This window comes from Leptonotus elevatus, chromosome 13 (genome assembly GCF_054856555.1).
Source record: "Leptonotus elevatus isolate MCC_2025b chromosome 13, RoL_Lele_1.0, whole genome shotgun sequence".
Taxonomy (NCBI): Eukaryota; Metazoa; Chordata; class Actinopteri; order Syngnathiformes; family Syngnathidae; genus Leptonotus; species Leptonotus elevatus.
Window position 1 is genome coordinate 9,612,813 of NC_141251.1, and position 21,591 is coordinate 9,634,403.

The following is a 21,591-nucleotide window of genomic DNA, read 5'->3' on the forward strand; positions in this document are numbered from 1 at the left end:
TTCCCATGCTTTAGCTTTATGAGTTTGCAGATCACCTCTGGATTAAGTTTTTTTTTGGTTTGCAGTTGTGTCTCACAATGACAAGTGTGTGCTTGTTGAATTGTCAGTGCACTGAGAAGAACGAGAACCTTAGGCTAGAAATGATTTAGGCCAGGCTCTGTGGTGTCTTGGACTCATTTTCAATTGTCTCCAGACTTTTGTTTGAAACTTTTAAGTGCCATTGTGGTAATATTCCTTATGTGTTCATGTCTGCAACAGATCAAGTCAAAACGACCTCAATTGCCAAATGACTACGAAAACAAACTTTTTCAAAAAGTTTTTTTTTTATTGGGAGAACTACAAAAAAAATGTACAGTACAAAGTTAACAGTCTCACACTCAATTTGTAGTGAACTGACTCCCCGAAAAATAAACAACTCTTGTTGCCTTTTTGTCCATTTTGTTACATTCAAAAAGCTTTACTTCTGATAAAGTAGTCAAAAGTACATAGTGTGCATCCCCCTGTACCTACTATGTACAAACCAGACATGTTCAACCACTTCCCTCTGCAGCAAACTCGACACTCAGACTAGATTTTGATATCAAAAGAAAGAAAAGCTGAGCAAAAATCAAATGAAGAGGAATGGGGACTAAGAGAGGTTATGGCTGTTGTTGTCAGAGTATCTGAGTGGTAACAACCTTTCGTAAAAATAGAATCCAAAACTACATTCATTTTAGCCTGCGTATAAAAGATGCCATGGTAAGAAAAATACTTTATTTGGTTAATTTTAAAGGCATGTCATGTTGATGAGCCCCATAGGCACTACACAATAATACTGGGGCACATGGGATTGCTACATTCTTGAGCACGTGGCTGGAATCACAGTGTGACCTCGTGCAAACAGAGGAAAAAAACATGGGTGTGGGGGAAGGGGGGGAATACTTTTTGGTTAATTTATTGACTTGGATTCTTTGTCGCTGATCTAAATAAAACAAGGTTTGGACGGTCTATACAACCACATTGTGTTTACATTCTACAGAATCATCTAAATAGGGATTCTCAGGAGAAAAAAAAAAAAAGCCTTCTACAGCATTGACACACAAGCTCAGAAGCAAAACAGCAATTATGCAAACTTTAATAAACGTAAACAAGGAAACAAAATTAATGAAATAAATATCACATAAGTTCTCTTAAATTAAGATTTTTTTTTTACTCATTTACAATAAAAAATAACCAAGTGAAGTTACAAAAAAAAAGAAGAAGAAAACAATATATATTACTGTGAAAAGAACATACACTCCACTTTATGCAGATTAATAACGGCGATCATAATTTAAACATAAAAGAATATAGATCTATTGCTTCATCATACTTGATAAATATAGTATGGACACAAATTACCAATGTAGCCTATACTTGTTTCACAAGATAATAAATAAGTTAAATAGTCCATAGCCAGTTATGCACCGCTATGCAAATCACTCAAACAGCTAAAAAAATATATATTCAACCATCAGCAGTGATTTCCCCAAACAAACCCAACTCAAGAGTGCTTTTCAACCAAGCAACAAGCTACACTAACCAACCTAACCACTGGGTGGCACTGTGAGAAGACAGATATGGAATGGAAGTTGAAGCTTTTCAGAGGAGAAGAAAAAAACAAAAAGCACTTTGAAAAAAGGAGGAAAAAAAGTTACTTTGAGTCGAGGCAAATTCTTGGCAGGATAGGAGGAAATCGACTCGCTTTTATAGTCTCTTCGTCTTGTCAAGTCATCTAATCCCAGGAAAAGTGTGACTCGCCTGATAGAGCAAAAACAAAAAACAGGGAAGGGGGGCTGGCATGAGCCCTTGGGCAAGGCACTATTGGAATGCCTTCTGTTTTCTATCTAAACCTTTAATACAGCTATATTACAAAGAATGAAACAAAAAAAGTTATCTAATGCCAGGTCAAGGACACTTATTGATCCCCGTGGGTGGAACTTTCCTCACTTGCCCCCCACCAGGGAGGTCAGAGCAGGGCCACCACCCCTTCAGCTGGTAGATTCAATGTCTTGTTGCTCAAAGGCACTTTAGCAAGGTGGAAGCTGCTGACATAATCCACTACAAAAATTAAATTAAAATAAACACGCTCAGTCATCTGAAATCGACAGCCTGCTGAAGATTGGCAAACGTCTCCCAGCGTCCAGACTGGGGGACTCGGAGCCGCTGAGGCTCCCGGAGGAGCTGAGGGACCCGCTGGCGTAGCTTTCCCGGTCTGAGAGCGAGTCTGGCGGGCTGGGGGGAGGCTCGAACACCGGCGACTCGCTGAGACGGCGCAGCGTCTGCAAGTGGCTCATGTTGTACGTGGGAGGCGACGGGGGGCACATGCCGCCCTGCACGCCCCCGTAGAGGGCGCCGCCGGCCGAGTGGTTGTTGGAGTAGCCGCCGGAGGTGTGCAAGGCCAGTGGGGCCAGCAAAGTCTTTAAGTCTTGCCCGGGTAAGTTGAAGGCACTGTGGATGCAAGACATGGTGTTGGGCGACAGCACGTCGTCGTAGAAGCTGGAGGAGGACATGCAGGAGGAGGCGGGCGGCGGCGGGGTTCGCGACGTGGGGCTTTCGAGCAGCGGGGAGTCCAAGCCGTGGTGGCTGGAGAAGCCGGAGAAACTAAGGCTGTGGTGAAGCTTTGGTCTGTCCCTCTGGCCGTAGCAGTGCTGCTGCTGCTGAGGGGGGAGGATGTCCCTTTGGCCAAAGCCGCGGGACTCCCCCGCCTGCACGTTGGCGTTGGCGGCCGGAGCGGGCCGGCGCTCGTCGGCGTTGTGGATAAAGTGACACCGGGGACCGTAGGGGCAGAAGCCGATGGTGTGGAACGTGCGACACGGCTCCGTTTTGTACTTGGGGTGGCGGGACAAGCTCCTGAGCTCGTGGTAGCCGTGGGCGAACTGACATTTCTCGCCATACTTGCACGAGCCGTTCTCCTCGAAGGGCCGGCACAGCTCGGTCTTGTAGCGGGTGGAGTTGATCTGAGAGCCGGCCTTCTGCTGCAGCACGGCCCGCTCTCCGCTCTCGCTGTACGCGCGGTCGCGGAACTTGTTTTCCTTGTTCATGAGAGTGGTCGTTCCGCTCGGCGTGTTCTCCTTCAGGCTGCTGTAAGAGGAGCTCGTGGCGTACTTGTTGCCGTTGTTCATCGCCTCCACGTTGCTGGTGGAGTTTCGGCGGAAAAATCCCGGCGTGAAGGGGCCACCGAAGCCCGCGGAGGTGACCGGAGCTCCGACCGCCTTCTTGTCCAGCATGCTGTTGATGTGGAGGGCGTTCATGTTCGTGCTTTTATCCTGCTGCGGGAGAGAACGGACATGTTAGCAATTGCACTCCGGTCACATGGCTGCAACTTGTTGCAACATGATGCACTCAACTCAAATTAAACGAGCAGCTGTACCTTGTAAAGCATGTCCATGTCGTAGAAGGCGGACAAGACGGTCGCAGACATGTCGTCGTTTCCCCAAATTTGCTGGTGCACTTCTTCTTTCATGGAGGAACGAGCAGGCTGCACTGCGACGAGCGCTGGTTTGTGCCACGACTGCTTTTTGGTTGAGGGAAAATGTTCTGGAAAGTTGTTTCAAAAACAACCGGGGGACTTTGTAACCGACAAAGGAAAACGAGAGCGGGGATAGTTTTTTGTGTGTGTTGATGAGTAGTAGATGGGTGTGATTCCTCCCCTGAAGAAGCGCTGAGCCAAAAGTGCTTCACTGTGGGCTCAAGCCCCTTTTTGCAGGCTATAAATGCGTGCCGGTGGCCGGGGAGGGGCGAATGAACTAAGTCGTAGAAAAGTTTTGCCAGTGTCACCTCCTCTTTTCCGTCTTCTCATTTAAAAAAAAAAAAAACATCCACTCACCGGTTGGTCGCTTATTCTTTGACACCACGCCTTGAAATTCAACCCTAAAGCCCCTCCCCTCATCGGCCATCAACACATCCCCAAAGCCGCCCCCCCCCCCCCCGTTTTAAATCACACATCGCATCCAAATGAGCAGATGTTGGTCAGAAAAACGGACTTCCATTGAGACCATCAATTCGTGTTCCTTAAATCTAGGGGGGGCATTTAATGTATCTTGGATGCTCACATATACAGACTTCCTGCAAACTTGTGGGGCTTTAACCAGCACGACTGCAACTGAGACCCCCGCACCCCCTCCCCTCCTGCTGTCTCACTTGGAAGCATGCGCATGTATTTGTAATGGAAGGAAACTGCCTCACCCTTGCTCTCTCTCCCCGTGGATCGGGTGAGACCACAAGTATGAGCGGAGAGTAGTCCAGGCAGAGTGCAGGGCGATTATTTTTTTTTTTTTGCATTTACCCGTTGCATAATCCACAAAACAGGGTAACAACAGTCTATTTCAGCCTATGGATGGACAACACATAAACTATAAGACAGTTACGTTTAATATTTCCCCCCAAAAATTAACATGAATAATTAACCGTAGTACGGGAAACCTGTGCTTCCTACAGCTCAGTAAAAATAAAACAAAACCAACTGTGGTAAGAACTTTTTTCCTTTTCTTCCTCAGCGCTCTTCCTTCATCGAACTTGTTTTTCAGAGTCTGGGAGCACAAGAGTGAAGGAATGTGGTTTGTATGTGGAACAACAGTGTAATGCTGCCCCCTGGCGAGCGTGTTCGGAAGTGACATCAAAGAAGCCAGTGCGCCCCCTGCTGAGCAAGGTTTTGTACGGCGGCAAATGCTGCCACATGACATGTATGTTTGCAGACGTAGTCCTATTTTCTGTTTTGTTTCTTATACTATTAAAACTATTTCCTGTATATATATATATATATATATATATATATATATATATATAATAGTCTCTCTCTCTCTCTATATATATATAGTTTATTTTATTTAACTCAAGAGGCTTTTGTTCATCATGAGTAGTTCTGAAACAATGTTAATCTAGTAACCTTGCCTACCATGGCAAAAACATTTTAGTAACATACACCATACTCACCAAAAGGCTGCACAGTGAACAAGTGGTTAGCCTTGGCACCTTGCTCAAGAGCACCTTTGACAGTAGTCAGACAGGAAGCAGACAAACACCTCTCTGGCTCTCCGGCGTCTATAGTTGCCACTTGAACTGTGACTCTCTGTTTTCAAAGTCAAATACTTTACAGATGAATTACTGAATGTTCAAATTAAATGTTAGCTTCACAAAACATTGAAGAACCTCACTAAGTTGGGAGCGCATGGATGCGACCGGGTGTAAAATGCGCAGCGCGCTACCAGAAATTGACGGTTTCTGCAACACCAGTAACCATTATAGCCTTTTAATTTAGGATCATAATTACAAAATAGGATCTAAAAATATATCAAGTTTATTTTTACATGATTTAATATCATCTCAAGAGTTGACGACAGAAACAGGCAGGGGGAAAAAAATGACATAAGAGTTTGGAATCTACTACTACTACCCTAAAATTATGCTCCGGGACCATTTGCTCCATTTGCTGTCTGCAGTCGAGATAAACAATTTGAAGTGAAGGCCAGACACGGTCAAATTCTTGAGAAATCCCTTAAACGTGTTCTTGTCCGCAGGAATGGCTCCTAATCAGACAGCTCTCTTTTTATGGGAGCAGTTTGAACAGTTCCAAAACATTACGTCAGTTTGACTGTAGCAAGGAACATGGATAGCAGGGAGGGGAAGGGTCGATGTGTATATGGCCACCGTAAACACACACAGGCACACAGACAGTAGTCTATTGTGCTGTCCTCTATATTATATAACTCGAGGGAAGGACAAAACAAAGTCCAATTGGAAGGATTAATAAACATGAAAGTAAAGGAAGTCAAAGTGGACTCGCAATGTGCAACTTGAATGGGAGGCTTGAAGTTATGCTTTTTGCACCAAGCTTAAATCTTAGACGAAAAAAAAGCAGTTTTAAAAAAATATTTTAGATAGTTATATTTCAATTCTATTATGTTATTGGACAACTTTGATGAAACACACATCCCTTTGTACCAACCCGGTCCAAAGCCTGTTAATCAACTATTGAAAATGCCTGTTTGAGAAGAGTGTATGAATGATTTAATAATACAACAACGACATTAATCTGAACACGTGAGTGTTTTGCCATTTTGTTGTGGAAATTTCCAGATGTGGTCCTACATTTTTAACACTAACACATTTAAATCCAAAATCAATTCTAAAAAGATTAAATTCCAGAAATCAAAAAACAAGAGTCATAAAAATTAAAATAAAAAAGACATGAGCAGGCGGTAAAAATATGATAAAAAACGACTTTCCTGATCACACAAGAACATTTTTGTGTGACAGGTATGGAGGACCAAACCGCCCAAATTAAAAAATGAATAAATAAATAAATGACTAAAAGTGAAAATAAAAACGGATATAAAAAATATAGTTAAATTAAAAAAAGAATATAAATGGAAAACAAAATTATATATTCATAAATAAAAAAATAAAAGTAAAAATAAATATAAATATAAAAAATTTGATTCCAAAAATATAAATAAATATAAAAATAAATGTCGAAATAAATATAATTAAATAGCAATCAATACATAAAAACGTTCATTTATTTATTTCATGCTGCACATGCTTTGTCAGGACGAGGGGGCGGTCCTAAGCATGTCTTGGTTGGACTTCTTTCAGTGGTCGAGTGAGCGGGTTGGCGAACAAGGAAGTCTTGCCGGCTTGCATGGAAAGCGCCAGCAATGGACGACTATCTTGTCCACATACATGTCCACATGTAGTCCATTGCTAGAGCTCTCCATGCAAGCCGGCAAGACTTCCTTGTTCGCCAAACCGCTCACTCTAGGCAGTTTGCAACAGCGGAGCCCAACCCAAAACACGCTCAGGACCGCCCCCTCATTTGAATAACATTTCAGCCTGAAATAAATAAATGTGAGAGCAGAGCGTTTTTATTTATTGACTGATATTTAATTCTATTTATATATTTATTTTTGTATTTATTTCAACATTTATTTTGATATATATATTTTTTTAAATCTCGTTTTTTATTTTATTTTCACTTTTATTTATTTATTGATACATATGTATTTTGTTGTTTGTATTTCCATTTATATTTATTTTTTTATTACATTTTTTTTATTTGAACTTTTAGTCATTTATTTATTCATGTATTTATTTTTAATTTTGGCAGTTTTGGTCCTCCATATTTCCCAACTCGACAGTATTACTCAATTTCGCCTCTCAGGGTGTCCAGCACATCCAGAGCCAGAGTGGCCCTCTGCTGCTGCAGTAGCAGTCGGGCGTGCTCCATGGGGCAGGAGAACTGCGGCAGGACCGGGAGGGACTCCAGGGCCTGTTTGGAGCTCAACAGTTTGGCTCGGGCGTTGGAAGCCAGCGCGTCCACTTGGTGAGCCTGCTCCTGCTCGGGACGTCCTAATTGTTCGCTCTGTTTGTAGATAAGGATGAGGGAAACGAGGTGTCTGTGAAGCAGCGTCACCCACTGGACCGGCTCGGCCCACAGGTTAAGGTTGCCCTTTTCAAACAGGAAGTCCTCTTCATCCTATTCAATCAAAACAGACAAATTGCTCCATTAACACTTTTAGGCAAGAAGCCTCCCGTCGTTTTTAACACATCCAGGACATATGGACAAATAGTCGCACGCATTTGTGCCTTGAGTTGCACGTACAAATGTTCAGAATCGGCCAAAAGGCAGAGCAGGGGGCAAATGTGGCACTAAAATCAAAAGGGGGAAGTTCAATCACTAGTACCTTATTAGGAGTGTGCCAAAAAGTGGTATGCGATTTTATTTGATTTTTTACCAGACTGGAGTCGTCATCTGCACGTGCCGCCTCACTGCTTTCTCCCTCTCCCAGCAGCCACTCTGTCAGAGCGAGGACGCCTGCCGGTACCTGCTTCCACAGTTCCAATAGGCGACACAAGAGCCCCACGCCAACATCCAGGGCTACGGGAGGACACACCGCCACGCCCGCCACATCTGTTCAAACCAAATTTGACGACGTGGAAAGATGTCACAATTGGTCGACAAGAATCAGGAAACAAGATTATTTTTGCGCTAACCTGTAACCGTCTCGGAAAGAATTGCGAACGAGTGCAAGTTTTTCCACCCTCGCCTAATTTTCAATGCTCCAGTGTCGATTCTGACCGTGACTTTTACTTGCGAGTTGATGAGTCTTTGTACTAAGAGTTTCATCTTTAGGAATGACCAGAAGACCTCTGCATTCAAATATTGCACAGGTAAACAGGTTTAGAGAAAAAAAGAGAGGAAGAAAATTAAGCAAAGCACTATCACTTAGTTACATACAGTAAAGGTGTATAAATATTACCCTTTACATTCAATTTTGAGGGCATTATTTAGTAATTAGTTATTTTTCTTTTCCCATTTGGCAGAAAATGCAATATATCAGCCGATTCCTATCCAGCCAATCAAATCGGTGTAAAGTCTGTCTAGTATGGCCAATGCATGTATCGTCCACCCTCTAGTGGCCATGTTACAATCAGGGACTGGAAATTACAAACAATGCCATTAACTCAATTGCCACTAAAAACGTATTGGTCCCAAAAATGTACTTATACATTTTTTAAAATGTTTTTTTTATTTTTTATGCTAAAGCATACAGAAGTCTTTGATGCAGCCGCCTCTGACCTGAAGAGGACGCTTAAAGTAATGGTAGTTATTACAAAAAACGGCCAGCAGGTGGCAGAAGAGTACAAGAGATCAACGAGGGTCATGTTACAACAATCTCTTTTTGCCAGTGTTTTCAATAGATTTGTGAATAATGATGAAACTTAGCTATATTCTAATGCTAATATACTTTTTTCCCTGATGGAAGAAGAGACTCTAATCTTTCTTTTGGTAGGTTCCATGTTTTTATATAAATAGAACACAATATTCTGTGGGCCTTGCAAAATCAGTCAAAATCCAGTTAAAGAGCGGGGAGCGAAGAGGGTTGCTTCAGTGAAAATGGCTGGGAGTGAATGAGTTAATTTCATTCAATTTGAAAGAAAAATGCTATATATATATATCATGTCATATTTTTTTTTGGGGGGGGGGTACATTTTATGTAGAAAAGGTTGTACCACCTTGACCATCGTCCCTGTAGCTGACACCCGGATAACGGCACAGACATCAAAAGGTTTGCCAAGTCCAAACACTACCACTATGGGAACCAAAGGAGGGCATGTGTGAAGGGGGGAGTTTACAGCCCCCCATCAGCACGCATACAGTATAACCCATACAGTGATGGGAACCCATATTGATTTTCCTCTTGAGAAAAGAGGCGTAAAATCCGAGTCTGAAGGGGGAGAGATGCAGTCTCTGAACATTACAAGCCGTTGATTGCACAGTATTAGAGGAGATTTAGCAGTTTAAGAGCTTGGGTGACAAATTCTTTTCTTTACCGAGAAGCCACCGCTTGTCAGGGGCAGCCCAGCCTTGATGTAAAAGTCCACTTACCAACCCTGGCTCCAAACAAAGGGTCCGAATGGCTGCATGCATTTTTTAACCCCAACATCTTGTAACGTGATTTCCTTCCTTAAGCTTTGGCGTGAAATACTTTTTTCTCAAGGAGATTGTCTTTCATGCCATGACCAGCATGAGTGTTGGGTGACTGTAACTTTGCATGTGTGTTTAGGCATATGAGCTGCTTGTTCTGTAGTGTATATTTACCTTGCATTGAAATTTTTTTTTTTTTTAAGACAATGATGTGGCAATGGATTTGACTAAGACGTCAGTGTGCTGCTGCCATTCAACTACAATACACTGTGTGGAGTCTACTTGAAAGTTCAGGGGAAAATGTAACCTTGACTCACATAAGTGTCAAATGGCTGAACCAGTCGGTGCCTCTGACAATTAAAAACAACAAAAACAACTTCCTTGGTTTGCTTGTAAGAGATTGACTTATTTAAATCGTTTTTCATCTGGTAGTTAAATTGTTAAATCGTTTTTTGGCTTAATTTAATCAAATAAACAAAACCATGCTTTTTCACATGAATAAAATTGTTAAAATACCCCCTCAAAAATAAATAAATAAATAAAAATAGTCACTAAAATAACTAGAAACTGACAAAAGCAATGCCCTTTTGTTGTCAGAATTGTACATTTTTTGTGCGTTTAAAAAACTAATCTTAACAGTCACTGAAATAACTAGAAACTGACAAACGCAAAAAAAAGAAAAGAAAAGAAAAGCACTGCCCTTTTGTTGTCAGAATTGTCAAAACATATCTTAAAAGGGATACTTGACTCATTGAGCAATTTTCAGCAGCAAAAGGTTAATATTTTGTCCAAAATGAATTTGGTAACTTAATTATTTTTCATGTACAATTAATACCTTTAAACAGTATTTTTTCCACTTGTTGTCAACTGGAGATGACATCACCTGTGCTGAGGAAACAGATAACAACCAATCATGGCTCAGTTTGCTGACCAAACACAGGAAACAGGTGAGCCATGATTGGTCGTTACCTACTTCCTCAGCACAGGTCATGCCATCTTCAGTCGACAGCAAGTGGAAAATTTAGTTTTTAAAGTTATTAATTGTACAAGAAAAAATAATGGCGCTATCAAATTCATTCTGGACAAAATGTTAACATTTTACCGCTGAAAATGGCTCAATGAGTCAAGTATCCCTTTATTAATGGAAGGGTACTAAACATTTTGTAACTTAAGGACTTCTTTCTGCATTCCGTCCTTCACAGTGTAAGCCTCCATCTGTTTGTATAGTATAACTTACACACCAGTGAAAATATTCTGCATATTAAAGTGTATCAAATGACACAAATTGTACTGCTAATAGTGAGGACCCAGACATTGCCCTGAAGTGTGGGTAGCAACAGAAAACAGAGTAGAGGGAGAGACAGATGGACTCATTCCAACACAGTGGCCGGGTGTCACTAAATGTCAGGTCGTTAGCGAGAATCGTGGTGGTATGGACGCCAGCTAGATCCTGCCAGCAATTTTTTCAGCTGCATGCGAATGTAGACTGGGTGGCAGGGACCGCTGGTCAGAGAAATTGCTCTGATTGGCTAGTAAACTTTAGAACCTATACACACACATATATGTATATGTACAAATCAGCGTAAGAATACGGTCAAACGGCAGTTATTTTGTCAAGTCATTCTTATTTTGTAGTCGCAATGCCTGCTCTCAGTTTGTTACTTTGCATTTTTGTATATGAGGATTTTTTTTTCTGCTTGTGTCCCCGAATACTATTCCTCATGTGATACATGTATGTGAATCCAGCCTTGCTCTCTGTTGTTACTTTGTATATAAGGATTTTTCTTTTCCTGCTTGTGGGTCCAAATACTGCTCCTCGTATGATAGTTAACTGTACCCAGCCCTGTTCTCTGTTGTTACTTTGTATTTTTGTATACACCTTTTTTTTCTGCTGGTGGGTCCAAAAACTACTCCTAATGTGATACAGTTATCTGAATCCATCCCTGTTCTCTGTTATTTTGTATTTTTGCATATAATGATTTTTATTTTTCTGCTTGTTGGTCCAAATACTATTCCTCATGTGATAGTGTTTTGGGAGCTCTTTGTGAACTGGAATTGCTTTAACAACAGTAGAATGTGATACTTTTCTTCAAAAAGGCAAATAAATAAGTCCCACGATTGCTGTATGTAAACATAGAGTGGTTTAAAGTGTGGGAGTAAAAGTTACAGTACAGTGTATTTTTTTCCGTACAGTTCAGTTTTATTTAACATTTTGGTGCAATACATTTGAACAGTTATTTTCTTCCTATATTTAAGTGCAATGTTATATTCCAACTGCGTAATAATTTTTAGAAAGAAAACTGAACTGCTTGGAGAGCTACGATTTTTTTTAAAGGTAATATTTGGTTAAGGCTCCGAGACGAACTGCCCTACATGAATTGAAGCGGCATGCCGGAGATGTCACCAGTATAACAACAACAACAATGGTCTTCACTCTTCACACGAGAAACTTGCTCAACCTCACACAAGCCACTTTGGAGCCGAGAGTCCAGGAAGCTTAAGTGTGAGATGCAAAGAGGTGTGAAACCAAAACACAGTCTTTACAGCTTTGACTTCCTCTGGTTGTTGGTGGCGAACAGTGATGTAGACCAAATGCAACAATCTTGACACCGACAGGAAACATTAGCCAGAGGGGAGTGAAAATCCCCATGACAATAAGTGCTCCAGGTTACAATGATGGTCTGAGCTCACTGCAGCAAATGCAAAAGTCACCTCCAAAAAGAGAGAGGAAAAAAAAGCCAACAGAAGCCTAAAGATGAAACTCAGGAGGGCAAGGCTCTATGCATTTTTGAACAGGTTGCATGTACACCCATTTATCTGTTTCCTTCTTCTTATCAAGGCTGTGGCGCAGATCCAATCACACTTAAAGGTTTGCTGGTATAATTTTCTTAAGAATGTTTTGGAAGGGATATCATGCCAGGGAAGCCAATGCCAAGTATTTTAATTTGTGTTTCTTTGACTAATACCAAACAACTGCCCACGAGTTATTTATGCCCTTTTAAAAGACATTTTGTCATTTAGACATGCATTGCTTTATTCGGGATTGCCAGAAAATGTTCAACACTGTCACTACACAACATTATGGCCCAAAGTATCATTAGAGGTCAGACAACCACACCGTTTTTTTGACCAAAGATTATCCTTTAGCGTATGGCTACGTTAAAGGTAGCACAGGTTGTGTTTGAGCAATAAACATAACTGCATGCATAGTAAGACATTCAGAATATTTGTTCATGTCAAAATATTGCCATTTTCCCCCATTTTTAATTATGCAAGTAATTAACTGATTAGAAAAAGAGGATGATGAGTGTGTGCAGTGGACGAGGAAACTCTTCAAATTTAGGCTCAGGCAACGACCAATCACAGCTCACCTGTCCTGAGCTGTGATTGGTTGTTACCCGCGACCTGAGCAACTGTGATGTCATCTTCAGTCGACAGCAAGTGGCAAAATGGCCGCCCCCTGAGATGGCTAAAAATGGCTTGATTTAGCTGCTTAACTCATATTTCCTTCTAACGCAATGTTAACCAGAATAACTTATTTAGACTAGTGGTAGAACATATTGTCAAAAAAATATTTTGGGGGTTGACCTCCCCTTTAAGACTGAGAGCTGTGGCATGCAAACAGAATTTTTTTTAAATGTTGTGTTTTGCATAAAATGTAAAAAGTAAAAAGTGTAAAAATGTTGCGTAAATGTCAAGAGTAGCGACTTGTCTATGTGTACTTTATAATTGCTGTTATATTTGTGCTGCTGGTGTAATAGTTGGGTGAGTGTCCGCCTGAAATAGGACAAGGTCTGTTTAATGAGTGGCTTGCTCTAAAAGGCCCTTCGCTATCATTCAGCTGCATCATCTGCTGTTAATGAATTAACTAAGAGAAAGGACTTGTGAAAGTCATATGACACAAAAGGACTTGTCTTATGCTATTGTTTTAGCCGTCTTTGTTTTTATATGTCTGATTTTTACTTTACGTACAGCACGTCACATGCAGCTGTGGTAAGTTGAGTAAAGTAAAGTGGAGTTGTTGCTTTACAGTCAGCAAAGTGGGCTATATTGGACAACCTGTCTGATAACAATCCACTGGGTCAGAATGAACTGCTAAATGTGGGCGTGGCGGCAGTTTGTCTTCAAAATAGTCGGTCAAAGATTGCCACACAAATCATACATTCCAGCACAATTATTTATAATTACCATCATCATTATTTTGTGCTTTCATTTGTCATACCATCACAACAATATCTCACCGTTGTTGCCGTAAAAACAAATGCAAAAGTATAAAGGCAAGTCGAGAAGAGGATAAGCTCCATATTCGCGTTGCCATTTTGTGCTTCCAATCACATTAAATGCCCTCTCAATAAGCCAGTGGCCACTTCAAATCCCTTTGTGCTATATATACTGTCCATGAAGTGAACCCTTTGTTCCCATCCTACACCGTCATTGCTGGAGGTCCAGTGAGGGTGAGCAGAGTTTGATTTCAGACCCAATTAGTCTTGAGGTATTTGGGCAGTGGTGGGAATAGGTTCAATTGAAGATTAATAAATCTTCAAGTCATGGACAATAGCTCCTTTGTGCCTCAAAGCGTTGGGAAAGAATCACTTCAACAAATCTGAGGTCTTCAGTGCTCTATTGCACAGAAAAACAAAAATGTTTTAAATGAAATGTTTCCATTTTTTTTTCCCGGAGGGAAACGTGTGTGAATGTCTTTGTACTCTATATCAAAGGGGTAGAAGCATTGTCTCCTCTGAAACAATTAACACCTCAGACACTTGATGAGAGGTAATAAAACATGCACACGCTCGCGCGCGCACACACATTCACAGTAAACGAACAGAACATCAGGGGACGGGAAAGTCACGCAAACAAGAAAGCCGGCACACACACTCGCAACTAGTAGCCAACTTGTATGCAAACACACAAACAGTATATTGGGCTTATTCACTGCACCCATTATTAAGTTAAGAACATTTTTATATACCAAGTCCCAACCCGACGCAACCTGTTGAATGGAATATGGTCAAATTAAACACGTTTACATCAGAATAAAGTTGTAAAAAGTTTTAGCTGCTTTTGAAAAGTTCAGCATCGACCCCAAAAAAATAAAAATAAAATTCACACATGGTCATTCTGACGGATTAAGACATGATTAACCTATTGCTCTAGATACACATATTGATCCTTAAACTGCCCCACAACTGAGGAATAGGTTAGAAAGGTTGCACAAAATACAACCTTTGGATAAATTGAATAAGCCAATTTACAACTGATATGGTACACAATGACAAAGGGTTCTCTAGTTAAGCAGTAAAATGGCTTGTTAGCTTCTAGACTCTTATCTCTCATTTGATAACAACTCTTCCTTGAACGACATGCACAGGCTTGAGAATATGATCAGAAGGGGTGGTAAAAATACAGGCAGGTTAATAAATAGTGTAGAAAAGAACAAGGCATTGCTTGACTGTGTCACCTCGATACGGTTATTTCCAGATTTAATAAAAAAAAACATGATGACCCTTCAGATAGACTTAACCAGTGTGGGCTATTTTTATTTGTGCTGTTTTAGTGAAATAACCAAGCAAGAATGCAAATTAGTACTTGCATCTTTTGCATGATGGATTCAACCAAAGGCTTGGTGATGTCTTTCTATTTGACGCAACATTACACTGGTCGCATGAGAGAATGAAAATGGGTGTTAGGAGTGTCAGCGCCAACTACACGCACGCACGTAGCCTTATGAATGTCGTTCGGGTGACCACAGTAAGTACAGCCTTACAAACACTGTCTGTGACACTACAGTGGATATAAAAAGTCTACACACTGCTATTCAGATTTTTTTGTGAAATTAAAAAACACACAAAAGAAGAAAGAACTGGAATAATGCGGTTGCAAAAATTGTGCACACCCTTCATAACCTGGGAATGCGGCTTTAGTTAGAATGAACCAATCACATTGAAAACTCTCATTAAGTGGCAGTCAACTCTTCTGGTTGGCTTTTCCTGGCATTTTGGTAGTCACACGTGTGACAGCACTAATCATGGTTCACAGACAGCTTCCACACAGCATCAGGGGGCTCTCATTGTTCAAAGGTATCAGTCAGGAGGAGGGCCGGAAAGAAAATGCCAGGTTATTAAATATAACATAGAACACAATGTAGGCCACGGGTGTCCAAACTTTTGACATACAGAAAAATCAAAGGATGTTAGGGCCGCTAAACGCTAAAATCATTAAATCAAGACATTATGTAATATAGCTATTTTAGCGTTTTATTTATTTATTTATTATTATTATTATTTATGTTTTAAATAACCACTGGTTACAAGTGATAAAGCCAACAGTTTGTATATAAATATGGCCTATGGTAGAGATTTGGTCTTATACCATCCAATCGCGGTAACACTTGCAGATGATGTCAAATTTAAAACCCTGGCATTTGAACAGGGGTGTGTAGACTTTTTATGCCGCAGCTTTTGTTTAAGACAAAAACCCTTCCAACTGACTTGTACACATCTATTTGAGAACGTCTGACAAGTTTAGACTTCAAAAGTGGAGTGACAATTTATATTATTTTTTCCAATTGACGGTTTCTTTTGGGTTTTTGGGTGCTTTCTCATTTACTTGAGGAATGTGACTTTCCTGGCCTTGTCATACATTCAATTAAGATGACCACATTAAAGTGTTACATTCTTTTTGTTTGTATCACACGTGTTTGGAATCAGATTTTAAAATGTTCATGATCATAAAAGATTGGAGGACAGAACAGCAACTAAATATAGAATACAATGGGAGAATATCTCAGACCAACTAATTATGTGCATGTGTTGTTTCTTTCTTTCAAGGAAACTCGCTGTCTTTTTTTGTTTGTTGAGGTTCTATCAAATTTTTAGCCGACAGCATATCTGACATTGTCTGACTCACACACTGCAAGTGAAAAAAGGATGGTCAGAAAGTGTATCCTGGGGGAAAGCAGCAAAAATAAAGGAAAGGCCAAATATCATGAGGATGTAAATAATAAGTTAGTAGATATAAATGCACCAAAGAAAAAACAAATGACTGCTTTCAATCAATTGAAACTACAATTATAACACTAACTGACCCTGTTCATTTAAAAAACCCAGATAATATGAATGCAAACAACATTCCTTTCATACAAAGGAAGCCAGGTGGGGGATATGACTGAACTGACAAGGAAATAAAGTCATGTCAGCTTAAACAATATTTCAATATCAATATTTGAAAGCAGTGGTGGGCAAACTCGGTCTTCAAGGGCCAGTGTCCTGCAGGTTTTGGAGGTTTCCCAGCTAATTCCAATCAACAGGATCGTTACCAAGCTTTTGCAGAGCTTGCTGATGAGCTGATCATATATCAGCTGTGGGAAACATCCAAAACCTGCAGGACTCCGGCCCTCGTTTTAAAGCATATGGATGGAAGAAAAAAAAGTGTAGCATTTAATTTAACACAATGACAATAAATTGTGAATATTGACCTTTTTTCCTGAGGCAGATGATGATTCGTTGATGTGTCAGACAGCTATAGCATACAGTAACGCAAACACTTACTCAATGTCATTCTTTTTGTCTTTAACTCATTTGCTCCGAAAAACGTATAAGTACTTTCTATTTTAAATGTTTAAGTGTCCCAAAGACGTATTTATACGTTTTGTTGTTGTGGTGTTTTTTTTTTTTATGCTAGAGCATACAGAAGGCTTTGATGCAGCCTCTTAACTGAAACTGATAACGGTTGAAGAAATAGTCGTTATTAAATAAAAAAAACGGCCAGCAGAGCAAGAGAGATCAACCAGGGCCATGTTGAATAAAGATAATTTACACACAGTTCTAAACAGATTTGTGAATAATGATGAAAATTTGCGATATTCTAATGCTAATTACTGCAAAATGGAAACCGATAGAAATATACTTCTACTACTACTTTCTTTTGGTAGGTTCCATGTTTGTATAGTAATAGAACACAATATTCTGTGGGTGTTGCCAAATCTGTCAAAATCCAGTAAAACAGCCGGGAGCGAAGGGGATTGCTTTAGTGATAAATGGCTGGGAGTGAATGAGTTAAGTATCTGTGGCTGGTATTAGCAGTCTCCAGGAGTACCAGATACCTTAAAAATAAGGCCCTATACTGATACTTATATTCACCCATCCCTATTTATGAATTGAATATCTTTGTTAAAAACTCTTACATGATGAGAAATGCATGTGTTCAGTTATAAAATAGGTGTCTTTTTACACCTCGCATGAATGGAAACGGTAAGACTTACAACTAGACAAGATACAACTACTACAATTAAAAAACAAAACAAAAAAAACACTGCTTACCAAACAAAAGTCATCAACATAATCAATGATACATTTAAAATACTGGTCGGCACAGTGGCGTTCGTTTTCAAACATTGTACTCAATCAGCCCACTCTTAACAGACCAGTATTGATTTGTTAAATCCTTTCATGAGTACTTTTGTAGTAAAATGGACAACAGTATTGGAGTGAAAAGCGACCACGTCCATAAGAGTCAAGGCAAATCTCCCTTTTGCAAAAATTCAAATGTTCCTGGACATATAAGTTGTGCACAGATGCTATCCTTCTGATCACTCAGCTTGTACTAGTTAGCCAGTAGCAAATAGCAGCAAGTCACTCTTCCTGCTGAATGCAGTATTATCACCACGTAGAGTAGTGGAGGCAGACACAGTTCTGCCAAAGATAGAATTTAACCCTGTGCATGTAAACTGGGATTACACAAAGAAGTGTGAAAGGAAAAACTACTTTATGTCAGTAAGCGTGATTCATTTGTGCATAAAAACATAGTCAGAGTGGCTGTTTCTGAATGGTATTTTGCAGCTGTCATTGCTCACTTTGTGTGGGTGTATTCGCGTGTGTACTCATCTGGCAGAAAGAAAATCATGAAGTACAACTCTTATAAAAGGGTTATGGTTGTCTTGAGTTTTTATGAGTCACACATTTACGGTAGGATGGGCATGACGAAACCCTTCTGTGAACAACAATCTAAGCTGGATTCCAACATTCAAATTTGATAAGGTAGGAGTTGGCGGGAATTCTCAATGTGTGTTCCAAGCCAAGTCTAGGGGCACAAATGAACTTGTAAAATAATATGTTCACTTCTGCAACAACAAACTAGAGTACCTTTAACACGCTACGTTAACCTGGTGTTAAAGTTGTGGCTGTGACACATATACCCTCTATACAATATAACATTTAAAAACAAGTTTCTCACAAGGTGTAACCACATTGAGCGTGTACCTTCACTAATCAGATGAGTTGGTGTATAAGCAATGAAGTCAGAGGCAGAACTGCGAACCTCCTGGTCTTCATCCTGCAACAGCATAAACAGACTCCTCCACAGAGACACTGTGCTGAGCAGACCTGAACACAAACAAGAAGTTATTTTTTCAGAATTTCACACCACTTTCAGTATCCATCTCAAATAAATTTCTTCAAGTTGGTTTATGTTTGAGAACTCACCAAGTGGCAGCTCAGAGCTGGTCAGTAGCGTGCCTGTTGAGTCCACCAACACCTTGGCAACCATCAGCTTTACTTCCACATGCTGCTCCTCACTGCAGGATGAGCACACTAGTGCCCCCCACTGTGATAAGCAAGTCATTATACTTGCACTCTGCATGACAGGTACACCAAGAAATTAATATGCACATAAAAATGTACTGTCACACATACAGGTGAAAAAAATATGTTGATACCATTCCATTAAAGACAGAAAAATATCACAACAATGTGAAACAATAAACAGAAAATTAACTAATAAAATCTGTGTAGCCTATGATTTATATATATATATATATATATATATATATAGGTGCAGTAACATTAAAACACCTGCGGCTTACAGTCGGGTGCGGTTTATACATGGAAAAGTCTGGAGGATTCCCCAAATTTAGCTAGTGCGGCTTATAATCAGGCTTGCCTTATAGTCCGGCAATTACGGTAATAAGTTATTACTCAATGCATTCATGATTAAGATAATAGATTTTACCTTTGGATATGAGTTTACAACCTGGAATACCAGCTGAGACAGCAGTGTCATGGCTGCACAATAGAGCTCCACACTAAAACACACAAACACTTTACAGTCAGTTAGCTTCCATTTACATGATCTTGGTTAGCATACATCAAAATTTTGTCCTGTATTGTAGATAGTCTGTTTTCTGCCACTCTCCTGAACCCTTCCTTCAGTATTTTCATTACAGTGGGAATTATTGACTTTTAAGGACTTTCACTCTTTTTTGCAGTGGATGTTAAAACTAGAGAGATGAAATACTTTCTAGCACATCATGTGAACCTACCATTTAATTCAATTTTGGAAGATTTTTTAAAAATGAGCATGTGACTATGTGGAAAGACCTCCAATGACATCAACTTGGCAAACAACAAGCCAGTATTAGCTTACCTGGCACAACAGAAGTGTGCTGGTACTCACCAACATGTTATAAGCACAAAAGCCAGACTCCCATTCAATTTCAGGGAAGATGAGGACAAACAGCAACCCAATCTGGTCCTGCCTTGCCTCTAATCATAACCTTGAGGCCACTAGAAGGGAAAGTGGATCCCAGGTTCTGAGATGGTGGCCAGAAAAAGGCTTTATAGGTCGAATACTCTTTGTAACCGGATCTGTGTTCAGGCCTGTACTTTCGTGAAATGGTGAGAAAAGTGCAGCAGTGGTTTGTCAAGGAGGTGTGTGTCTGCCAATTGATGTCAAAGGGATTACAGTCCCTGTATACACACAAATACAAGAATATTACTTGCTATTTGTGGCTGTAAGAATAGCCTCTCTGACTCAAGAACTTGCAAAAACAAAAAAATCATGCCGCAATAAAGCATGTATGATACTATTATCCCTAGCAAGACCATAAGTTAAGTTTGCTAGTGGAACCTTAGATTGCTTCGTGGAGCCGATCAATGAATGACCTCATTGCTCGGCAAATTAAAGAGGAAGTCAGTATTGCGTTAGTGGAATACGAGTTAAGCAGCAAAATCTGCTTGCTGTCGAGTGAAAATGACATCACAGTTTCTCAGGTAAAAAACAATCACAGCTCAGCTTCAGAAAACAGGCCAGCTGTGATTGGCCGTTGCCTGAGCCCTGAGCAACTGTGATGTCATCTTCAGTCGACAACAGGTGGAAAAATGGCCGCCCCCTGAGATGGATAAAAACGGCTGGATTTTGCTGCATAACTCATATTCCACAAATGTAATATTAATTAGAAGGTCATGTCTAGTGAGGTCACATATATTATTGTCAAGAAATGTTTAAGGTTGATTTTGCATTAAATGCTAAATATCGTTCAATCCCGATTTAGACAATTTGAGTGGTGTAAAGTCTACAACAAATACATTGCCGCTCTTGAACCCATTGCACCATTACGATGACTGTAGTTGCTGTAATGACTGCACTTTCATAAAACTTTTATTGGCGTGTGCTGGCACCATGTTTGAAGCGGAATCACTAATTACTTGTAGGTGGAAAAAAAGTCAGCTAGCGCTGATATTCTTCGCCAATAAACATCACAAAGGCTGAAATAGTTTACTCACAGTCCCTCTTTGATCTGCTCAATATTCATTAATTTGCTCAGTCTCTCCACACAGATTTGACAGCTTCCTGGAAGTGTCTTCCAACATTGTAAAACGTCCAAGTGCAATGTGATGTTTCACCTTCCTGGGGCGTGAGGTTTATTACAGCCTCTGAAGTCGACGGGAGAACACCCACGTTTTAGGATTGCTCAACCCATAGTGCCAATCTGGCATAAATGTGCATAAATGACACGCTTAAGTGGATGGGAGAATTGACCTTTTGAGCATGTGGAAAAATATGACCCTATATGAATAAGATGCGACTTGACTGGTTTTCATCACTATAACCAAGTATTCTGTATCAAGGTTCTGATATGCATTAATGTAACCATCTTCTGACCTGTGAGCAGTCCTCTGAGCCAGAGCAAGCAGGTGCAGCAGAAAACTGTCCTGAGACAAATGCTGCACACTATCCATCCAGCGGAGCTCACTACTACAGCTCAATACACTCAACACCTGGAGCACCTGAGGAGAAGAAAGGAGATGGTAAGATGCGGGTGAAAGAAAAAGGAGATATTGATGTAGTTCCTCTTTTTCATGGTT

At 40.3% G+C, this 21,591-nt stretch overlaps 2 protein-coding genes across 5 annotated transcripts in view; both read right to left on the bottom strand.

Annotated features, from left to right (window-relative positions):
- Positions 1-304: 304 nt before the first annotated feature.
- On the bottom strand, positions 305-3,750 carry zfp36l2 (ZFP36 like 2 zinc finger CCCH-type). Of its 2 annotated transcripts, none has more exons than XM_086093699.1 (2): positions 3,392-3,750; positions 305-3,287 (listed from the first exon to the last, which is right to left on the bottom strand). In XM_086093699.1, exons 1-2 carry the CDS (start codon positions 3,482-3,484, stop codon positions 2,109-2,111), a joined length of 1,272 nt encoding a protein of 423 aa, XP_085949825.1. In that variant the 5' UTR covers positions 3,485-3,750; the 3' UTR covers positions 305-2,108. The 2 variants fall into 2 exon arrangements, with proteins under 2 accessions (XP_085949825.1, XP_085949824.1); XM_086093698.1 differs by having other exon boundaries at positions 305-3,290; positions 3,392-3,748.
- Positions 3,751-5,253: 1,503 nt separating this feature from the next.
- The window catches only part of thada (THADA armadillo repeat containing), a 69,892-nt gene continuing 53,554 nt past the window's right edge, over positions 5,254-21,591 (bottom strand). For all 3 annotated transcript variants that reach the window (XM_086093300.1, XM_086093301.1, XM_086093299.1), the window contains 6 exons: positions 21,389-21,513; positions 19,457-19,529; positions 18,931-19,081; positions 18,709-18,831; positions 7,755-7,930; positions 5,254-7,495 (listed from right to left, as the gene is read on the bottom strand). In XM_086093300.1, the coding sequence (XP_085949426.1) occupies positions 7,160-7,495; positions 7,755-7,930; positions 18,709-18,831; positions 18,931-19,081; positions 19,457-19,529; positions 21,389-21,513 (984 nt within the window). In that variant the 3' untranslated portion in view covers positions 5,254-7,159. The remainder of the gene's footprint in view (positions 7,496-7,754; positions 7,931-18,708; positions 18,832-18,930; positions 19,082-19,456; positions 19,530-21,388; positions 21,514-21,591) is intronic.

Coding starts and splice junctions, on each gene's coding strand:
- zfp36l2 (XM_086093698.1), bottom strand. CDS start 3,484: ATGAAAGAAGAAGTGCACCAGCAAATTTGGGGAAACGACGACATGTCT. Junction 3,291..3,391: donor ACATGGACATGCTTTACAAG/GTACAGCTGCTC, acceptor TCTCTCCCGCAG/CAGGATAAAAGCACGAACAT.